Source organism: Notolepis coatsorum (assembly GCF_963971535.1).
Source record: "Notolepis coatsorum genome assembly, chromosome: 2".
Classification (NCBI taxonomy): domain Eukaryota; kingdom Metazoa; phylum Chordata; class Actinopteri; order Aulopiformes; family Paralepididae; genus Notolepis; species Notolepis coatsorum.
In genome coordinates this window covers 210,470,498-210,494,505 of record NC_140166.1, presented here as the reverse complement: position 1 = coordinate 210,494,505, position 24,008 = coordinate 210,470,498, and the positions used below count along the sequence as shown (strand labels likewise).

The 24,008-nt window shown below is 45.3% G+C and overlaps 1 protein-coding gene across 1 annotated transcript in view; it reads left to right on the top strand.

The window, feature by feature from the left end:
* Positions 1 to 22,746, top strand: part of LOC311248543 (filamin-A-interacting protein 1-like) — a gene marked incomplete at its 5' end in the record, with an annotated part of 37,353 nt that extends 14,607 nt beyond the window's left edge. Inside the window, 2 exons of the mRNA XM_084338014.1 lie at positions 16,072 to 18,865; positions 21,924 to 22,746. Of these exons, the coding sequence (XP_084194140.1) occupies positions 16,072 to 18,865; positions 21,924 to 22,115 (2,986 nt within the window). The 3' untranslated portion in view covers positions 22,116 to 22,746. The remainder of the gene's footprint in view (positions 1 to 16,071; positions 18,866 to 21,923) is intronic.
* Between the last annotated feature and the right edge of the window lie 1,262 nt (positions 22,747 to 24,008).

The window sequence follows — 24,008 nt, the reverse complement described above, 5'->3', positions numbered from 1 at the left end:
GAGCAGTCACAGCACTGTGACGTACTTCTCTCTAATGGTGAATAAAACTCACTATGGAATAATTTATTGAAGTTGATATCAGCTATGTTTTGACCTTTGTCTCGTATTTTTTAATTTTTTAATATTGAATGAACTACGATTTTTAAAACGTCTTGTTTTTCCAACATAGTAAAGGTAGCAAGGACATAATCTGTCACAATTTGTTTAGGTTTATTAAGATAATTCTCAATACGGGCCTCCTTGTAACAAGCCAAGGAGTTTTGACAAAGCTCCTTGGCTTGTGTATAAAAATGTCATCTGTATTACAAATATGTTTATATCTCAAAATCTGACTGAATGGAAGGCTCCTCTTGAGCTCTGGTGGGTGATAACTGCTATAATGGAGAAACAAATTACGATCCATCTCTTTTTTTTAAACTTCGGTATGGACAATATTGTCTCTCTTTTTCACCAATACATCAAGGAATGCTATGGAATGTGAGTCATAATTCAAAGTCAACTTAATAGTCTCTTTCTGAGTTAATTTAGATTTAGAATCTTTATTTATGTCCACATAAAGACAATGTTTAAAGGACACAAATATTATCAGTGCACTTGTACATTGTGGGTTATTCTGATACAGTCGTGCCCAAATTGACAATGGCAACCAAAGTTACACACACACATGGATGATGAACCTGACAATCTACACACAGCTCATGGATACAGATAGCAGCGTCTTCTCCAAATTGCCCGGCTGCCAATAATTGCTGACACTGAGCAATATCTTGCTAATTGTTTGGCTCTTCTCTTCGGAAGACCGGCCATCTGAAGGCCTCTAACACCCAACTTATGGACATGACCCAGGCTTCCAAATATGAAGACTAAAAGTTTACAGTTGTAGCCGAGTTGTGATATGGTATGGTCTAACAGTTGATATTTTGGTTGTAAAGGCTTCCTCTAGACGGTAGTCAAACGTGCAGCCAACTTCTAGGATGAGAACCTCTCTGTTATTCTCATTAACAATAACAACATCGGGGGTGTTTGCTGAAATATCAGAGAACAATGAATTGTCCCTACACAGATTGAGCATATATGGCTTCACACTGGTGTGCTTATACAGCTTATATGTTGCAGGTGACCCGAGTGTGGAACTGACAGTGTCTGCAATCAGATCCACGATCCTATCATGCCTACAAATGTAGAGCCCTTTGTATGCATGACAGCCATTGAGTATGTGAGACATGGTTTCTGTTGTCTGTTCGTGACCATGGTGTATGCAGTGTGGGCTATGACTGCCAGGGAACCAGATGGAAAGGTTGAGCATTGATGGTAAAACCTGTAGCCTAGCTTTTAAAGTAAAAATTATGATGCTCTCATCTATAGCTACATTTTTTAAAACTGCGTGCGAGACAGAGTGGTCAGCGGCAGGGAGACAGGCAAGCTTCCCTTGCAGTTTAAGCTCAGTCCAGTGTTGACGTTGGCGTTGTTGTTGTGCCGACATGAGATGGCCACGGGCATTGGTAAGTGGCAGTTCCTGCCACGTTCCACAGATGTCAATGGTGGCCTTCACAGAGATGGTAGGGTCAGAGATGATCTCCTCAGAAACATTAACAGCGTCTGAGTCCGGCCCCACCCACTCCAGGGCCACGTTGGACCAGCCGCATAGGTCATTCAGGTCTGGCCAGTCAGACCACACCCCGAATCCGGGGGCACGGCTGTCCAGCTTTCCACTTGCTTTCTTCTTGTAACCCAGGAAGTTTGGATCCGACCCACACGCCAGGGGGACCTTGCGTCTCTGCAGGTCTAAGAACAGAGAGGCTCTGGCCTGCTCTCTGATGCGCTGGTCGTCACTGTTCAGCATGTGAGAAGATGACTGAGTCTCGTGGCAATGTACGTCCATTCAAAGTTGGGAACACCCAGGCCGCCCCTCCGCATGGTATGGAATATGATGTCCCGTGTTGAGTGAGTGTTCAGTCCAGTCCATTGTCTCACCATCTGTACAGTTTTATTGTTCATCTCACAAAGGAATTTGCGAGGAATATGTACATTTGAGAATAGGTGCTGAACTTTGACCAGGGCTATCTGTCTGACTGCTTCAAGCTTCATGATGAGTGGCATCAATTAAAAAGTGGAATCAATTAAATCTAATCTGGTTGAGTAATCAGAGATAATTTCACTCACTTGTTGTTCCCATTCACCTGCCATATTAAATTTATGACCCAGATAGGTATATGTTTCATGACGTGCGTAGACTCTCAGTGGCTTGTTATCAACTGTAAATGTGAGAATTATATCTGATTTTGCTCGGTACCAGCGGTTTCCCCCGCTCCGCCTCTCATAGAATACAGCACATTTAGCATATTTGACCTCTAATCCAGACCACTCTAGGAAGGAGTCGGTTCTGGAGAGCATGGTGTTTATGACAACCTCCTGTCTGGAGGCTATTATTACATCGTCTGCATATCCCTGGACGGGGTTAGGGGAAATTACATTAGGGGGAGCGCAACTACAAAGCCATTTTAACCATGAGTTGATAGCGAGTACAAAGTTAACTACACTCCATGGACAGCCTGTCTTTATACCTACTTGGAGTGGGATTGGGTCTGTGAGCTGTTTGCCACAAATCACCTGTATGTATGAACCAGAGTAAACATCCCTAACAATGTCAATGAAAACCTGGGGTAGATGTATTTCCTCAAGGGCTGTCAGCATGACATTGTGTGCTAGGGTTCCAAAAGCATCATGGAAATACAGAAACACTGAATAAAATTGACTGGACTCGTGTTTGAAATCATTAATGCCTGTTTTGAGACAGAACACATGCTCATTCATGCCCTGCCTGTTGATATAGGCCTTTTATTTGGGAGACAGTATGTTTTCATCAACAAACCAAGGCAAGACACGGTCAAGGATACATTTCATATACCTTGTAGATGGTAGGAAGAAGTGAAATGTCTCTCCAGGTTGATGGGTTGTCCGGGATATTGTCTTTTTTGGGAATTCTGTGGACGAGAGCACCCTTCCATGACTCAGGCACTCTTTTGTTCTCCAGGCAGGCATTAAAGATTGATGTTAGGATACCTGGCTGCGTGGCTTTGAGTGACTCATAAGTGACACCGTCCATGTCACTCGATTTATTGTTAGGGAGAGCGCGCAGCACTGTCTCCACCTCCTCCTGCCTAGAATGCGCGGTGTTCGGGGAACAGACTGGCTCCGTGGGGGATAGCGTGTGATGCCATGGTGGTAAAGGGAGAGGGTCGCCAATACGCATTTCTCCCTGACATTTTTTGCTGATAATAAGATTGCTCGCAGTTACTGGGGCACGGAGGGGGGCTGGGATATTCACTGTTGTTTAACACAATCTGAATGGCTTTAGAACGTTTGTGTTGCCACACACACACACACACACACACACACACACACACACACACACACACACACACACACACACACACACACACACACACACACACACACACACACACACACACACACACACACACACACACACACACACACACACACACACACACACACACACACACACACACACACACACACACACACACACACACACACACGTGCATAGTATGTCTGGGAAACCAGTGTTTTTACAGCCGCTGTGACATTGAGTTGTCAGTGTCCCATCCTTCATCTTGTTCCTATCGATGTGAGTGTGAAAGTGAAAGGCTCCTCTGCCAGACCTCTACAGGAATGTGGCGAGTAGGAACCAGGAGGAGACCTCAGCCTGACTTGTAGCCATCAGCGACTATTTCTCATTCAGTTAACAGGCCAATTTGCATGTCAAGAGGTGAGAATATTTAACTGGCACACAGGTATGTGAGATACTCCATGGAAGGAATACCTCCCGGTGCTCTTCTCTGGGCATGCCTGTCATGTCATGTAAGTCATGCATGGATATTACAGTTGATTAGAGTTGATGCAGGTCTACAGTATAGTGATGACGATTAATAATCCATCATTCCACCAAAGTTTCATCGTAAACAGACCTTTTACAGCCACAGAATAGGCCTATTCTATTCTTATTCTTAGGCAATTTGTTTTGTTATTCTTATTCGTGACTTTGTTCTGATTAAATGTCTAAATGTTTACTGTGAGCAATTTGTAGTGTCAAAAAGGGATGATTAAAGTATTTCTATTCTATACAGCAAATGCTGCATATTTACCTATTAGTGTTAGTCCTTGTATCAAAGAGCTCAGTCATATTTAGCAGTTGTCTAGTGTTAGTCTTTGTATCAAAGAGCTCAGTCATTTACCTGTTGTCTAGTGTTTGTCTTTGTATCAAAAAGCTCAATCATATGTACCTGTTGTCTAGTGTTAGTCTTTGTATCAAAAAGCTCAATCATAATTATGTACCTGTTGTCTAGTGTTAGTCCTTGTATAGAAGAGCTGTCATATTTAGCAGTTGTCTAGTGTTAGTCTTTGTATCAATGATCAGTTAACTAGTTAACTATAACTATACACACTAGCACTGTACTGCACACACTATCACTGCACTGTACACACTATCACTATACTGTACTGTACACACTATCACTATACTGTACTGTACTGTACACACTATCACTGTACTGTACACACTACCACTATACTGTACACACTATACTGTAATGTACACACTGTATTGTACACACTACCACTATACTGTACACACTATACTGTAATGTACACACTGTACTGTACTGTACACACTGTACTGTACACACTATCACTGTACTGTACACACTATACTGTACACACTATCACTATACTGCATAGTACACACTATCACTGTACTGTACACACTGTACTGTACACACTATCACTGTACTGTACACACTATCACTGTACTGTACACACTATCACTGTACTGTACACACTGTACTGTACACACTATCACTGTACTGTACACACTATCACTGTACTGTACACACTATACTGTACACACTATCACTGTACTGTACACACTATCACTGTACTGTACACACTGTACTGTACACACTATCACTGTACTGTACACACTATCACTGTACTGTACACACTATCACTGTACTGTACACACTGTACTGTACACACTATCACTGTACTGTACACACTATCACTGTACTGTACACACTGTACTGTACACACTATCACTGTACTGTACACACTATCACTGTACTGTACACACTATCACTGTACTGTACACACTATCACTGCACTGTACACACTGTACTGTACACACTATCACTGTACTGTACACACTATCACTGTACTGTACACACTGTACTGTACACACTACCACTATACTGTACACACCATCACTATACTATACACACTATACCATATACCATTATGCCAATACCTTCGGCTTCAAACCTATCCTTTTCGTTTGTTTATTTATTTATTTATTTGTAAACATTCGAATTAAAAATAATTCATTCATTCACTATACTGTACACACCATCACTTTACTGTAGTGCACACACTATACTGTACTATACACACTACCACTATACTGTACACACTGTACACACTACCACTATACTGTAATGTACACACTGTACTGTACACACTGTACTGTACACACTATCACTGTACTGTACACACTATACTGTACTGTACACACTATACTGTAATGTACACACTGTACTGTACACACTACCACTGCACTGTACACACCATCACTTTACTGTACACACTATACTGTACTGTACACACTATACTGTACACACCATCACTTTACTGTAGTGCACACACTATACTGTACTATACACACTATCACTATACTGTACACACTGTACACACTACCACTATACTGTAATGTACACACTGTACTGTACACACTGTACTGTACACACTATCACTGTACTGTACACACTATACTGTACTGTACACACTATACTGTAATGTACACACTGTACTGTACACACTACCACTGCACTGTACACACCATCACTTTACTGTACACACTATACTGTACTGTACACACTATACTGTACACACTATCACTGCACTGTAGTGTACACAATATCACTGCACTGTACACACTATCACTGTACTGTACACACTGTACTGTACACACTATCACTGCACTGTACACACTATACTGTACTGTACACACTATACTGTACTGTACACACTATCACTGCACTGTAGTGTACACAATATCACTATACTGTACATACTATCACTGTACTGTAGTGTACACAATATCACTGCACTGTACACACTATCACTGTACTGTACACACTGTACTGTACTGTTCACACTATCACTGCACTGTACACACTATCACTGTACTGTACACACTGTACTGTACTGTACACACTATACTGTACTGTACACACTATCACTGCACTGTAGTGTACACAATATCACTATACTGTACATACTATCACTGTACTGTAGTGTACACAATATCACTGCACTGTACACACTGTACTGTACACACTATCACTGTACTGTAGTATACACACTACTACTGCACTGTACACACTATACTGTACAAACTATCACTGTACACACTATACTGTACAAACTATCACTGTACACACATTACTGTCGTGCTCTTACTGAGCACTTCATGTTTTTATTTGTGAAGGCGGTCATTACAGTAGAACACATTGTTTCGATAGCTCTTTGGCGTCATGTCAGCTTTAATACACAGCCTCTTGACAGACAAGTCGCAGGTGCGTTTTTGTTCTGTCCTGTATCATATACCAGTCACTGTCCTGTCTCATATACCAGTCACTGTCCTGTGTCATATACCAGTCACTGTCCTGTCTCATATACCAGTCACTGTCCTGTGTCATATACCAGTCACTGTCCTGTCTCATATACCAGTCACTGTCCTGTCTCATATACTGTACCAGTCACTGTCCTGTCTCATATACTGTACCAGTCACTGTCCTGTCTCATATACCAGTCACTGTCCTGTCTCATATACCAGTCACTGTCCTGTCTCATATACCAGTCACTGTCCTGTCTCATATACCAGTCACTGTCCTGTCTCATATACCAGTCACTGTCCTGTCTCATATACCAGTCACTGTCCTGTCTCATATACTGTACCAGTCACTGTCCTGTCTCATATACCAGTCACTGTCCTGTTTCATATACCAGTCACTGTCCTGTCTCATATACCAGTCACTGTCCTGTCTCATATACCACTGTCCTGTCTCATATACCAGTCACTGTCCTGTCTCATATACCAGTCACTGTCCTGTCTCATATACCAGTCACTGTTGGGATGGTTTAGGTCATCTCTTGTTTTGCATCATTATTTCTTGTAACTACTACATGAGCAAAGTGATCAAATCTCTTCATAAAGGTCTTTGTCTGTAGAAACATGAAAAAGGAGCAGATTTAGGGGGAGTGGCAGAGGGCCTCCCTTAGCCGGGGTCCCGCCCCCCTTCACAGAGTCTAGGCTAGAGCAGCACACAACACACAGCCCTGCCATATATGGGCGAGGTGACATCATCAGCCAGAAGTCCGTTGGTGCTCCACTGTATTTATTCACCTTTCATTGTCTCGATGACACGCTTGGAATGTGACATGAGAACGGGCCCCTGTCAGCTCTCATGTACTCTCAGAGGATTCTGGACAAGGGCAAATGTGTATCAGCAACTTGTAGTGCATCCACTGTGGGTAAGTTTGGATTGTGATTGGAGTTTGTGATGGACTTTTTCTGTTGTTTTAAAGGTTCTTGCATTTCAGAATAGGAGATAAGTAAAATTAAATAAAAAAAATATATATATTTGGGCTTGTTGCAATAGTTTAAAGTTTAATGTTTGTTTTGGCTGTAGTTGTGGTGGAAGTAACCTGGTATAGATTCTCTCTGAAATAAATGTGGTTTTGTTTTGCATTGCAAAAAGGTTGCGTTTGTGTGTCCTCTCTCTCTGGTCCGGGGGACAGTGCAGCTTTGCATTCAGTGTGCTTTGCATGAGACTCGTTGGAGGCTGAGATGAGTTTGGACATGAGCAGCATAGAAAGGAGCCCGGATAAAGGAGACCGCTTGGTGATGAGCCTTTACTACAACTGTCCAGTTCTCACACTCCCAGCAGCAAGGATGGGAAAATAGCTAAGAGTATTTGGCAGTTATAGCAAAGGTCTTTGCCAGTTCCCATTCAAAGGGTACAGCTGGCAAAATATCACATCTTAGGACATGTCGTTTCCTTTAACAATACAGAACACAATCTTTAACTCACCACACCACTACATGATCAGTCAAATAAATCAAATGTACTCTTATATCAACCGTCATGTCAAATTCTCTGTCTTATATCAACCGTCATGTCAAATTCTCTGTCTTATATCAACCGTCATGTCAAATTCTCTGTCTTATATCAACCATCATGTTAAATTCTCTGTCTTATATCAACCATCATGTCAAATTCTCTGTCTTATATAAATCGTCCTGTCAGTTACTCTCTCTTATATCAATCGTCCTGTCAATTACTCTGTCTTATATAAATCGTCCTGTCAGTTACTCTCTCTTATATCAATCGTCCTGTCAAATACTCTCTTATATCAAATGTAAAATACAATCCTGGAATCTATAACATAGGCACCACTGCACTGTTGCAGTCACCTTTACATACTGAACGTGTATTTGTGAGCCTGAGACTGCAGTTGACAAGTCATACATTTTCACATAGTCAATGTCACACAATGTCACACAATGACACAGCAGTGAATGATATTCCAAATGGATTTGATGAAGAAACTACATCTTCATCTACATTCTACATCTAATAGAATAATTGTTTACCCTTGTAATGTTACTCTACCTCGCTGCAGTGTGGCTATCTTTAGTATTTGAAAAAGCTTTGATCATTCTAGGCGGCTGGGTGGCGTAGCGGAGATTGCGCTCGTCACCAATGCAAGAGACTCCGGTCTCAACTCCCCGAGTCAGCATTGCCTGCGGCTTGGGCCAGTCGTCATACAATCTCAATTGGCAGAGGTAGCGGGTGGAAAGTCGATTTTTTTTTATTTGATTTTTTTATTTGAAGTCTTTATTTCGAACATGCAATGAATACAACAAACAATAACAAAAAAGAAAAAACAACTCAATCTGCATGTTCGAAAAGGAGTAGGAAGAAGTATACACTTATTTAATCCTACCCCTTTTCCACTACTCAAATTAGTGTACCATTTTAAACATAAAAAAGAAAAGAAAAGAAAAGAAAAAAAAAATATATATATATATATATGCAAAACAAAAAACAAAAACTATGTATAAAATAAAATAAAATAGAAAACAAAATAAAAATGTAAACACCCGTGAATATCAAGTCCCTTCTTCATCCCTGTACCTTGTGAACATAATTTCCTTATACATCAGTTTGAATTGTCTCATGTTTGGACATTGCTTTAGCACCACATTTAGACTGTTCCACAGTTTCACTCCACATATTGAGATGCAGTGTTTTCTCATGGTAGTGCGTACGTTTAGCACCTTTAAATTGTGTTCTCCCCTCAGATTATAACCCCCCTCCCTATCAAAGAACAATTCTTGAATGTTTCTTGGAAGTGCATGACTTTTTGCTTTATACATTAATTGTGCCGTTTTAAATTCCACAAGATCATTTAACTTCAATGTCTTTGACTCCAGAAACAATATGTTAGTGTGATCACGATAACCTGCAATGTGAACTATCCTTATGGCCCTTTTTTGGAGTATAAAAAGTGGTTGTAGTGTAGACTTATAATTGTTTCCCCAGACTTCAGCACAGTAATTTAAATATGGTAAAACTAGTGAACAGTAGAGAATGTAGAGTGATTTTCTATCCAGGATGTGCTTTACTTTACTCATGACTGAAATGCTTCGTGAGAGTTTAGATTGGACATGTTTTATGTGAGGTTTCCAACAGATTTTATGGTCTATTATTACACCTAGGAATTTATTTTCATAAACTCTTTCAATAATCACATCATTTATTTTAACTTGTACCTGAGTATCCAATCTACAGTTTCCAAACAACATAATTTTAGTTTTGCTCAAGTTCAATGATAATTTGTTTCTATCAAACCATTCCTTCAATTTCTTCATTTCAGATGTGATGACCTCTAAAAGCTGCTGGACATTCTCACCAGAAAAAAAAAGATTAGTGTCATCCGCAAATAAAATACATTTAAATATATTGGATACTTTACATATCTCGTTAATGTACAAGATGAACAGTTTTGGACCCAACACTGACCCCTGGGGGACACCACAAGCAATGTCCAAACATTCAGATTTATAATCTCTCATTGTCACAAATTGTTGTCTTTTATTTAGATAGCTTCTTACCCAGTCCAATACTACCCCCCTGATCCCATATCTCTCCAATTTCCTGATTAATATATCATGATTAATAGTATCAAATGTTTTTTTTTAGGTCAATGAATACTCCAGCTACATGTTTTTTTTTATCTATGGGTGGGCATTGGACGTTGTGGACAGCGACTCCTACAGGTCGGTTGGGTCACGCCTGTACAGCAGAGACAGGAAGCATCGGGGGCAGCGTGAGCCTCCCACGCGTTACTCCTCACCACTGAGAGTCCGTGCTGTCTGGTGAAAAGATGCGACAGGCTGCCTCCTCGTCTACCGGAGGGGACACGTGATGCAAGGCTTCTATCCTCACTACAGCCGACCAGTGGGAGGCATAGTCTAGCAACGTTCAAGACAGGGGAGGGGAGAATTGAAGGGGAGAATTGGCGATACGAAATTTGGATGGGAGAAAAATTGAAAATAAGGAGAAAAAGTTGATAAAAAAAAAATAATAAAGCTTTGATCATTCTCAATAGAATGTTGAGTAAATAATTATTGAATTATAAATAGAAGAATGCTTCCCAAAAAAAATAAAGATATTTTGATATACCAACTGTGAGGTTTTGCCCGCTGCTCACTACCTTTTCTCTGTTTCTTTAAGCCTATACTGTTTATTTCCCTTCTATACTGTTTATTTTCCCTTCTCACTCACTCTCTCTAGCCCCCACCCTCTCGTTCCTTACCCTTAGTGGCCACACCTGTTCGATATTCTATTATCTCTCGCACCTGTGGTGGCAGGCTAATTAGTCCCCCTGTGGGCTTTAAATACCAGGGCGCTTCCCCTCGTTTTGGCGTGGGGTCGTGTTGTATACTTGCCGAGTCATATTCTCTAAACATCTAGACTCTTTCGGGAGATCCTCTGTCTGCCTATGCTGTTCCATTCTCCGGCGTCGAGATGTTTGCTCCAGCCTTCGCCAGCTGTCGCCGTTGCCTGTGGGGGAGACTGGTCTGCGCTCCCTGTACTTCCACGGGAGGCACCCCAGCGTTCCACTGCAGACCCCCGCGCAGCTGTTCGTCCTGACGCACATCCAGACCAGCGCAGACGCTCTCCAGTCCTCAGCGCGCAACGCGCATCTTCCAAGGACGCTCGAGCTTGGCACGCTCTCCAGACCAGCGCGCAACGCGCATCTTCCAAGAACCCTCGAGCTTGGCACGCTCTCCAGACCAGCGCGCTACGCGCATCTTCTAGACCTTCGTGCTTGGCACACTCCTCCTCGCAGACGCACCCCGACGCGTCTCTCGGTTCCGGTGCGCACTCAAGCAGTGGCGCACCACTCTGTTCCCCGGCTCCGACAGTCGGCTACCCGGTGACGACACCTTCGCCACCGCCGCCTGTTCCAGCACCACTCTGTCCTCGGCTCGGACTGCCGGCTCCCCGGTGGCGATACCCTCGCCACCGCCATCGCCACCGCCGCCTGTTCCAGCACCACTCTGTCCTCGGCTCGGACAGCCGGCGCCCCGGTGGCGACGCTCCCGCCCCGCTGCCTGTTCCTGCACCACTCTGTCCTCGGCTCGGACAGCCGGCACCCCGCAGCTGCTGTCCCTGTACCTTTACGCATACGCCTGGGTGAGTTTTGATTGTGATGTCACTCACTCAGCGTAATGCCCCTTGCCCTCGTCCCGCTGCTGTTCCCCAGCGTATTGCCTCTGTTTTTGGTTCTCACTTAGAATAGTATTTTTGGACTTTACATCTCCCCCTGTGTGTTTGTCACACGAAGATATTATTACTTTGTTCACTTTGTTATTTGGACTGTTCTGCACCTGCTCTGTTTTTTCCCTTTGTGCATTAACTATCTCCTCTGTCCTGCAGAGCGGCCCAGATGATTTCCACCAGTCCTCCCCAGTTCCTCCCTGTTCCCCAGCCCGCCTCCGCGGGCCTCAGTCCCCTCTGTCTCTAGTTCTCCCCTTCTAGTTCCACCTAGTTCCTGGTCCCAAGTTCTCCCCTTCTAGTTCCACCTAGTTCCTAGTCCCTAGTCCTCTATCCCTAGTTCTCCTAGTCCCTAGTCCTCTATCCCTTGTTCTCCTAGTCCCTAGTCCTCTATCCCTAGTTCTCCTAGTCCCTAGTCCTCTATCCCTAGTTCTCCTAGTCCCTAGTCCTCTATCCCTAGTTCTCCTAGTCCCTAGTCCTCTATCCCTAGTTCTCCTAGTCCCTAGTCCTCTATCCCTAGTTCTCCTAGTCCCTAGTCCTCTATCCCTAGTTCTCCTAGTCCCTAGTCCTCTATCCCTAGCTCTCCTAGTCCCTAGTCCTCTCTCCCTAGTTCTCCTTGTCCCTGGTTTACCTAGTCTCTAGTTCCTCTGTCCCAAGGCGTTCCCTTAACCTTCCCTTAGGCGTTCCCTTACCTTCCCATAGTGTTCCCTTTTCCTGCCCGCCTCTTAAAGGCACCTTTCCTTCCCCTCATATTATATTCCTGTATTTGTGATTCTCCCTTAAAGGGACAGTGCCCTTTTCCCTGTTTTTCCCTGTTGTTCAATAAATATCTGTTTCTTGGCAAACCATCATACCTGTCTTGTGTTGTGCGATTGGGGTCGGTTACAAACCATAACAGTACGACCCCACCAAGTCTACGACCCCAGCCAGCACAGACTGTGTATGTTGAGTTTGCCTTTTTTTTCTTGTCCCCTCTAGCTCCCCTGTTAGCCCTGTTAGCTTCCCTGTTAGCCCAGTTTAGCTTCCTTGTTAGTCCTGTTTAGCTCCCTTGTTAGCCTGTTACTCCCCTGTTTAGCCCAGTTTAGCTTCCCTGTTTAGCTTGTTAGTCTCCCCGGTTAGCTCCCCTGTTTGCTTCCCGTTTTGCCCTGTTTGACCCCCCTGTAGCTAGCCATGCCCTGGCAGCTAACCCAGTTTCCCTCTGCATGGCCCCGGTCTGCTAGCTTGGCCCCGGCTGTTAGCACAGCCTCTATGTTAATGCAGCCTTGCAGCTGGCATAGGCCCTGTAGCTAGCCAGGCCCAAGCAGCTAACCCGGTCCCTCTGCATGGCCTCCACTTTTTTGTGTAGTTTCTCCCACTGCTAGGACTGCCCTTCAGCTAGCAAGGTCAGTATTCCCACAGCTAGGACTGTCCTTCCAGCTAGCTTGTTCTCTCATGCTGGTCCAGCCCTGTCTGCCAGCCTAGCTCCGGCAGCTAGCGCAGCCTCTATGTAGATGTAGCAGTACAGCTAGCATAGGCCCTGTAGCTATCAGTGCCTTGGCAGCTACCCTTTCCCTCTGCTAGCCTAGCTCGGCAGCTAGCGCAGCCTCTATGTTGATGTAGCAGTACAGCTAGCATAGGCCCTGTAGCTATCAGTGCCCTGGCAGCTACCTTCCCTCTGCTAGCCCTTTCCCGGTGCTACCATGGTTACCCCTTTGCTACCCTGCTTGCCCCTCAGTTCCTCTAGACCAGTTGCTCTAGACCAGTTCTCTAGACCCAGTTCCTCTAGACCAGTTCCTCTAGACCAGTTCTCTAGACCAGTTCTCTAAACCAGTTCTCTAAACCAGTTCTCTAGACCAGTTCTCTAGCCCAGTTCTCTAGACCAGTTCTCTAGGCCAGTTCTCTAGACCAGTTCCTCTAGACTTGTTCTCTAGACCCAGTTCCTCTAGACCAGTTCCTCTAGACCAGTTCCCCCAGTTACCCCTCGGCGACCCTGTTTCTTTTGCTAGCCCCACTCTTGTGGTGGCTTCCCCTGCTGGCTTGGCCAGTACCTCTTGTTTTGCCCCCTGCCACTCTGTCTGTATTTGTTTTGGGTCGCCGGGTGGCTCCCGTTGGAGGGGGGGATACTGTGAGGTTTTGCCCGCTGCTCACTACCTTTTCTCTGTTTCTTTAAGCCTATACTGTTTATTTCCCTTCTATACTGTTTATTTTCCCTTCTCACTCACTCTCTCTAGCCCCCACCCTCTCGTTCCTTACCCTTAGTGGCCACACCTGTTCGATATTCTATTATCTCTCGCACCTGTGGTGGCAGGCTAATTAGTCCCCCTGTGGGCTTTAAATACCAGGGCGCTTCCCCTCGTTTTGGCGTGGGGTCGTGTTGTATACTTGCCGAGTCATATTCTCTAAACATCTAGACTCTTTCGGGAGATCCTCTGTCTGCCTATGCTGTTCCATTCTCCGGCGTCGAGATGTTTGCTCCAGCCTTCGCCAGCTGTCGCTGTTGCCTGTGGGGGAGACTGGTCTGCGCTCCCTGTACTTCCACGGGAGGCACCCCAGCGTTCCACTGCAGACCCCCGCGCAGCTGTTCGTCCTGACGCACATCCAGACCAGCGCAGACGCTCTCCAGTCCTCAGCGCGCAACGCGCATCTTCCAAGGACGCTCGAGCTTGGCACGCTCTCCAGACCAGCGCGCAACGCGCATCTTCCAAGAACCCTCGAGCTTGGCACGCTCTCCAGACCAGCGCGCTACGCGCATCTTCTAGACCTTCGTGCTTGGCACACTCCTCCTCGCAGACGCACCCCGACGCGTCTCTCGGTTCCGGTGCGCACTCAAGCAGTGGCGCACCACTCTGTTCCCCGGCTCCGACAGTCGGCTACCCGGTGACGACACCTTCGCCACCGCCGCCTGTTCCAGCACCACTCTGTCCTCGGCTCGGACTGCCGGCTCCCCGGTGGCGATACCCTCGCCACCGCCATCGCCACCGCCGCCTGTTCCAGCACCACTCTGTCCTCGGCTCGGACAGCCGGCGCCCCGGTGGCGACGCTCCCGCCCCGCTGCCTGTTCCTGCACCACTCTGTCCTCGGCTCGGACAGCCGGCACCCCGCAGCTGCTGTCCCTGTACCTTTACGCATACGCCTGGGTGAGTTTTGATTGTGATGTCACTCACTCAGCGTAATGCCCCTTGCCCTCGTCCCGCTGCTGTTCCCCAGCGTATTGCCTCTGTTTTTGGTTCTCACTTAGAATAGTATTTTTGGACTTTACATCTCCCCCTGTGTGTTTGTCACACGAAGATATTATTACTTTGTTCACTTTGTTATTTGGACTGTTCTGCACCTGCTCTGTTTTTTCCCTTTGTGCATTAACTATCTCCTCTGTCCTGCAGAGCGGCCCAGATGATTTCCACCAGTCCTCCCCAGTTCCTCCCTGTTCCCCAGCCCGCCTCCGCGGGCCTCAGTCCCCTCTGTCTCTAGTTCTCCCCTTCTAGTTCCACCTAGTTCCTGGTCCCAAGTTCTCCCCTTCTAGTTCCACCTAGTTCCTAGTCCCTAGTCCTCTATCCCTAGTTCTCCTAGTCCCTAGTCCTCTATCCCTTGTTCTCCTAGTCCCTAGTCCTCTATCCCTAGTTCTCCTAGTCCCTAGTCCTCTATCCCTAGTTCTCCTAGTCCCTAGTCCTCTATCCCTAGTTCTCCTAGTCCCTAGTCCTCTATCCCTAGTTCTCCTAGTCCCTAGTCCTCTATCCCTAGTTCTCCTAGTCCCTAGTCCTCTATCCCTAGTTCTCCTAGTCCCTAGTCCTCTATCCCTAGCTCTCCTAGTCCCTAGTCCTCTCTCCCTAGTTCTCCTTGTCCCTGGTTTACCTAGTCTCTAGTTCCTCTGTCCCAAGGCGTTCCCTTAACCTTCCCTTAGGCGTTCCCTTACCTTCCCATAGTGTTCCCTTTTCCTGCCCGCCTCTTAAAGGCACCTTTCCTTCCCCTCATATTATATTCCTGTATTTGTGATTCTCCCTTAAAGGGACAGTGCCCTTTTCCCTGTTTTTCCCTGTTGTTCAATAAATATCTGTTTCTTGGCAAACCATCATACCTGTCTTGTGTTGTGCGATTGGGGTCGGTTACAAACCATAACACCAACCTAATGTTCCCGGTCTTTTGCTTTTGTCACCCCTCTCGCCTTCAGACTGAAGAGGTTACTGGAGAATGAGAAATCATACCAGCTGCGGAAGGAGAGGGCACACACCAAGCGCCTGGCCAAGGTGCGCGAGGAGCTGGTCAAACTGAAGTCCTTTGCCCTGATGCTGGTGGATGAACGGCAACTCCACCTGGAGCAGATGGACCAACAGAGCCAGCGGGTCCAGGGGCTCAGCCAGCAGCTGCAGCAGCGCGAGCAGGCACTGGGCGAGGCCACGGGGCATGCTCAGGAGGACAGCCAGAGGGTGTGGACCCTGGAGGCCGAGCTTAAGGAGAAGTCGGCCAGGTTCCTCCAACAGCACGAGGAGATGAGCGCCAAGCTGGCCGACCATGAGACCCACAACCGCCTGCTCAATGCCAAACTCTCTGGGCTCACGTACAAAGTGGAGGAGTTGGAGGAGAGCAATGGGGCTTTGAAGAAATCTGAGGAGGAACTGCAGGAACTGAGGGATAAGATCAGCAGTGGAGAGTGTGGCGACTCCAATTTAATGACAGAGTTGGAGAACCTCCGTAAACGAGTGTTGGAGATGGAAGGAAAGGACGAGGAGATCACTAAGACCGAAGCGCAGGTCAAAGAGTTGAGGAAGAGGCTGCAGGAGGAGGACAGTCACAGCAAAGAGCTGAGGCTGGAAGTGGAGAAGCTCCAGAAGAGAATGGTGGAACTGGAGAAGCTAGAAGGTGCCTTCGACATCAGCAAAGCGGACTGCACCCAGTTACACGCTGCTCTGGAGATGGAGAAGAGCCTGACCAGGGAGTTTTCGGAGGAACTCGTAGCACTCAGGATTCGCATGAAGGAGCTGGAATCCTCCGAGTTGAGATTAGAAAAGTCTGAGCTAAGCCTTAAGGACGACTTGGGCAAACTAAAGTCACTCACTGTCGCTTTGATGGATGAAAGAAAGAGCCTGATGGAGAGAATGAAGCTAGAGGATAGGAGAAGGGAGGATTTGTGCAGGAAGGTCAACGCAGAGGAGAGCAAAGTTATGGAGGTGACTGAGAGATTGATAGAGGAAAGCAAAAAGCTCTTGAGATTTAAGTCTGAGATGGAGACCGAGGTGGGGACTCTTACCATAGAAAAAGGGGAGCTAAGCACTAGACTAGCTTATGAGATGGATAAAAGTAAGGATCTGAGCTCTAAGGTCAGCCAAATGAGGTTAGATGGGTTTGAGCAAGCAGAAAATCCATCACAGAAGAACATAATCAAATGTGAACTGGGGCGGGTTTCTGATACCACCATGAGAGAAGATAACAAAGTAAAAGAACTGACTTTTGAAATTGAGCGTCTTAAAAACCGCCTCAAACAGCTCGAGGTGGTGGAGGGCGATTTGATCAAGACGGAGGATCAGTACGACCTTTTGGATAAAAGGTTCAGGACAGAGCAAGACAAGGCCAACATTCTTTCCCAGCAGGTCGAGGAAATGAGGAGTCAGATTGCTCGGAACAAAGCAATAGAGAAAGGAGAGGAAGACAGCCGGGAGGATGACCTGCAACAGAGCTGCAAGAGAGAGGTGGCCAAAACTAGAGATCTGCAAGCCGACGTGGTGGCCCTCAAGGAGAAGATCCACGAGCTGATGAACAAAGAAGACCAGCTCTCGCAGCTCCAGGTGGACTACAGTCTCCTCCAGCAGAGGTTCCTGGAAGAAGAGGAGAAGGCCAAGAACATGAGCATCGAGGTGTTCCACCTCAGCAAAGAGCTGGAAGTGACTAAGAGGCAAAGCCGAGCTCTACGGCCCAGCTTGAATGGCAGGAGGATGGTGGACATCGCCATGGCGTCCACCGGAGTGCAGACAGAGGCGATAGCGAAAGGGGCGGTGGAGGAGGACACCCCGGCTGTGTTCATCAGGAAGTCTGTCCAGGAGGAGAATCACATCATGAGCAACCTCAGACAGCGGTGCTTGAAGAAGCCGACAGAGAAGACGAACGCTCTGGAACGCTGCCCTTCATCTGGTAGCGACCTCGGCATGAAGAAGTCCTGGATTCCGTGGATGAGGAAAAAGGAGAACACACCTCAGGTATGTGGCCTGGAAAAGCCACTGTCACTGCACATCAATGGAGAGACCTTGCCCTCTGAGCTCACTGTGTCCCAGAAGCCGGGGCACTCTGTACACATCCGAGTGACGCCGGACCATGAGAACAGCACAGCCACTCTGGAGATCAGGAGCCCCACCGCCGATGACTTTTACTCCAGTTCGGCTCCGCTCAGCCCCAACCCGGCCCACTCCAAACCCAGGATCACCATCATTCCCACCCAGTCCACAGCCACTCAGAGGGCCAGGTGCAGCACCGCACCACAGGGCCCTGAAAGAGCCACGTCCCCAGTCACCATCACAACAACATCCAGATCTTCCTCCTCGGCTTCAGGAAGACCCCTGTCTCCTATCTCCATTATGACAGTCAGCACCTCCGTGCTGTCGGACAAATCCTCCTCTCCGGAACACCAGGAGATGACCATGGGCCGGGCCGTGTTCAAGGTCACCCCTGAGAAGCAAATGGTCCCCACCCCCATCAGGAAGTACCACACCAACACCAGCATCATCACCACCACCACCACAGAGGAGAACAAGATCCACATTCATCTGGGCAACACCAATGGCCCCAAGATGGTGCTTAGGCCTGTCGCTATGGTAACAGAGAGCAAGGGGATGACCTTGTCCACTGGGACTGTCCTACGCTCCCCCCGTCAAAGTACAACCACCACCAGTGTCAAGACCACACCTAATAAAGTGACAAGCAGTATTACCATCACTCCTGTCACCTCTACCGCTTCCAGGCAGGCGCAGCCCACAGTACGTTTTCTCAACTTATTCTCTTGTTCATGATTTCTTTTCATTACGTTCCAAAATATTTATGAATGCATCATACAAAGAGGGAGACATAATCTTTGACGGGGAAACATTATTTTTATTGTGACAGATACTTCTGTCGTTGTTGTGTAATATACTGATGGGTGAGCGAGGCGACATTGTGGTGGCGTTTCAACAAAACAAACGTATAATGTGCTCTTTGTGGAGCAGACGGATGGCGGGACAGAGACAGCTTCATGGAGAGACCTCCTAAAACATGGAGCCGTAACGCCATGGCAAGCTGCCATCCTGTTACAATCACTCTCGCTCTTATAGCTGCCATGCTGTTACAATCACTCTCGCTCTTATAGCTGCCATCCTGTTACAATCACTCTCGCTCTTATAGCTGCCATGCTGTTACAATCACTCTCGCTCTTATAGCTGCCATGCTGTTACAATCACTCTCGCTCTTATAGCTGCCATCCTGTTACAATCACTCTTGCTCTTATAGCTGCCATCTTGTTATAATCACTCTGGCTCTTATACAGTAGCTGCCATCCTGTTATAATCACGTTGGCTCTTATAGCTGCCATCCTGTTATAATTACTCTGGCTCTTTTTAGCTGCCATTCTGTTACAATCATTCTGGCTCTTTTTTATTTTTTTATTTTTTTTCTCCGCCCGATTTTTTTATTTTTCTCCCCATCCCAATTTAGTCGTTATGCCAATTCCCCCCCTCCCCTACCTGGTTGTTGTGCGCATGTTCCTCCTACTGGTCGGTACAAGGGAACCCTGAAGTCCACCACATGCTTCCTCTGACACATGTGGAGACAGCCAGTGGCTCACTTCTCACCTGGCAGCGAGGACTCTCATTGGTGAAGCGTAACGCGTGGGAGGTCACGCTGCCTTCACCACTTCCTGCCTTTCGCTGAGCAGGCGCCCAGACCTGACCTGTAGGCGTCGCTGTCCACAACGCCAGATTACCACCCACGACTTCCCTCCCCCTAACCCAGCCAAACGAGTTAGTATGACGATCGGCCCAAGCCAAGGCAATGCTGACTCCGGGAGTCGAGACCGCAGCCTCTTGCATTGGTGACGAGCGCAATCTCCGCTATGCCACCTGACCGCCACTTCATTCTGGCTCTTTATACAGTAGCTGCCATCTTGTTACAATCACTCTGGCTCTTTATAGCTGCCATCTTGTTACAATCACTCTGGCTCTTTATAGCTGCCATCTTGTTACAATCACTCTGGCTCTTTATAGCTGCCATCTTGTTACAATCACTCTGGCTCTTTTTAGCTGCCATCCTGTTAAAATCACTCTGGCTCTTTATAGCTGCCATCTTGTTACAATCACTCTGGCTCTTTTTAGCTGCCATCCTGTTACAATCACTCTGGCTCTTTATAGCTGCCATCTTGTTATAATCACTCTGGCTCTTTATAGCTGCCATCTTGTTATAATCACTCTGGCTCTTTATAGCTGCCATCTTGTTATAATCACTCTGGCTCTTTATAGCTGCCATCTTGTTATAATCACTCTGGCTCTTTATAGCTGCCATCTTGTTATAATCACTCTGGCTCTTTATAGCTGCCATCTTGTTATAATCACTCTGGCTCTTTATAGCTGCCATCTTGTTATAATCACTCTGGCTCTTTTATAGCTGCCATCTTGTTATAATCACTCTGGCTCTTTATAGCTGCCATGCTGTTAAAATCACTCTGGCTCTTTATAGCTGCCATCTTGTTATAATCACTCTGGCTCTTTATAGCTGCCATGCTGTTATAATCACTCTGCTGGCCACTGTTTACATTCCCAAACAGCCGTGCAGGGCTCAATGCTCTCTCGCTGACACACAGCACGCCCTGAAACCTGAGCCCGGTAAACACTCCAACTGAAAGAACAAATATTATTATAATTTTTTTTAAACTCAAACAGTTCATATGCCTTTAATGTCCCCCCCCCCCCCCCCCCCGTCGTTCTCCTTCTCCTCATGGATCAACTGTACGACAACCCTCTCTCTGCTCTGTGTTACACTATAAAGATAATATAGAAGTTTTTGAATTAAGGTTGTTGAATAAGTTCATAATGTTATCTTGATGATGCATGTTGAAAGATACTATAAAGATAATATAGAGGACACAAATTATCACAATTTTTATTCTGCCTATTTGTATGCACTTCCTGTCAAATTCATCACTTCCTGACACTTCCTGGGGGCGACAGTGGCTCGGGAGCCAGTCGAGCAGTCGTCTGGTAATCCGGAGGATCCCAGTTCGATTCCCACTCCTCCCGGGCAGTCTGTCGAAGTGTCCTTGAGCAAGATACTTAACCCCTAATTGCTCCCGATGAGCAGGTTGGCACCTTGCATGGTTGCCTCCGCCGTCGGTGAGTGAATGTGTGAGTGAATGAATTAATGTGAGGAACAAATTGTAAAGCACTTTGGATAAAAACGCTATATAAATGCAGCCATTTACCATTTATTCCTGTCAGTTCTATGCTCATTTGATCTTACTAGCTCTTATGCACCGTTCCGCCTAGACTCACACTGTGATTATTGTATTGTAAATGAGGGCTATTTTATTTTATTGATTTATTGTACTGTAAATGAGAGTACTGTAGATTACTATTTTATTGCACTGCACAATTGCATCATTATTCTATTTGACTAACTATTTTTATTGCACTGCATTATTGCACTATTTTACTCTGTCTATTCTATTTTACTCTTTTATTACTGTCTATTTTAAAACTGCCATAGAATCAAACCGTAAACAAAGATGCCTATTGGGATGTTAGATCCTAATATGAAAAACGATGTGATTTAGTGCTCTATGTCTTACCTTGACCTTGTCTATTTTGCTGCTATCTATTTTATGCAAATTTTATACTTATCTTATGTCTGCACTTTATGTATTGCTCTTGATCGGCCACTTTTTGTGCTCATTTTATGGCTGTCTTTTTTTTTTTTTTTTTTTACTGCTGTGAAGCACTTTCAGCTGCAATTCTTGTATGAAAGCTGCTATACAAATAAAGTTTATTATTATTATTATTATTACTACAGGCCGGGCACGACTACAACCCTCCCCGCACAGGACTGACCCGCATCCCCATGTCCAAAAGCCTGAAGACAGGGAAGACCGTGCTGGGAGCCCTGGGCATCGCTGGTGGTGTGAGGCTGGAGTCCCGAGCTGAGAGTCAGTCCATGAGGATAGAAGTGAAGAAATCTGCCTTTCAGAGTGGAGGCAAAGGCTGATGGGCCTTTTGAGAGAACTAACCAAGTCCAAAGTGCTGAATCAGTGGTGGTATCCATGGTTACTGTATCTAAATCAAACTATTCTATTGTACTGTTCTATTGTACATACATGTCTTGATGAATTGAAAATGGAGGACCCTGATGTAAACAAGACGAAAGTATTTTTCTGGTCTTCATCCTCTTAGCAGTTGTTAGTATTGAGCTGTACTGTATTGTACCCATTCTGCAATCTGTTAATAAAATGTTCAATCAATCAATCAAACTGTACCTGCTGAGAGATGCAGACAATGGATAGACAAGTTAATAGCTGCACTGTGCCTTTATTCAACTCAACATTAAATATAACACTAAACATTACAGTGTACGTTATAATGTTGTTGTACTTGAAATCAGGAATATATATTTGTATTTTGAGCTTTTCTGTTTCATATGGATTTCTATTACATAGATGGCAATTAATTGCTTCATACCTACAGTGTGTATTTAAACTGGGATTTGGGTCAAATATTATACAAGGCTATTGACCACAACTAAATATTTCTTGCATCTGTGATTTTCGCCTACAGTGAGTTTTCTGTTGATATATTTTGTAAAGCATTTGATTTATCAGAAGTCACAGTATTTGTTTTGATGTAAGTGTGTACACTTTTGTGTAAAGTATTTTGTAATGAAATGTAATTTAAATAAAATAAAGTTGTGAGACGACAATTTGACTTCATGATATTGGTTAGACAGGCAACACGAAACATAATTCATGATATTGGTCGTGAAACAGGCAACACGAAACATAATTCATGATATTGGTCATGAAACAGGCAACACTAAACATAATTCATGATATTGGTCCGACAGGCAACACGAAACATAATTCATGAAATTGGTAGGGAAACAGGCAACACAAAACATAATTCATGAAATTGGTAGAGAAGCAGGCAACACAAAACATAATTCATGAAATTGGTAGAGAAACAGGCAACACGAAACATAATTCATGAAATTGGTAGGGAAACAGGCAACACAAAACATAATTCATGAAATTGGTAGAGAAACAGGCAACACGAAACATAATTCATGATATTGGTCCGACAGGCAACACAAAACATAATTCATGATATTGGTCCGACAGGCAACACGAAACATAATTCATGATATTGGTCGTGAAACAGGCAACACGAAACATAATTCAACACGATCATCATGTGATTGAGATTGTTTCTCCAAAGCCTCCGTCCGTGACTGAATGGCCTCTTGTTTACGAGCACAAGCTGGCAGGAGCTCCTGCATGCGGCCATTCCACTCATTTCACATGAATTTGCCAAGTTTGTATTGACCTGCTGTGTTTAACAAGAGAATGAATGGAAGCCTGGGATGTTCTCACGGTCATCTCAGTCTTTCAACACTCACTCACCAGCCCCTCAGCAGTTAAAACCACCGCTGCCACTCTGAAGGAGAGAATGACGTTGTTTCCAGTCAAGTTGATGAGTCAGGCCTACATAATGTACATATGTCAACTGACCCTGCAAAGGTAAGTGTCTTCAAATGTTACTGGATAAAAGAAAAGGCAATCATAGAACTCACGGGGCGACAGTGGTTTGATTGATTGATTGATTGATTGATTGATTGATTGAAAACGTTATTAACAGATTACAGAATGGGTACAATACAGTACAGCTTGTACTGTATTGTCCCCTTAACACAATTGTTAAGGGGATGCAGACCAGAGAAAGACTTTCGTCTTGTTTACATCAGGGTCCCCCATTTTCAATTCATCAGGACATTTATGACATATACATGACATACAGATAGACAGTACTGCGACATCTATACATTTATGACATAACAGATTTGCAAATACAGTACTGTTTGTGATACAAAAAGTGTCCAGAAGAGAGT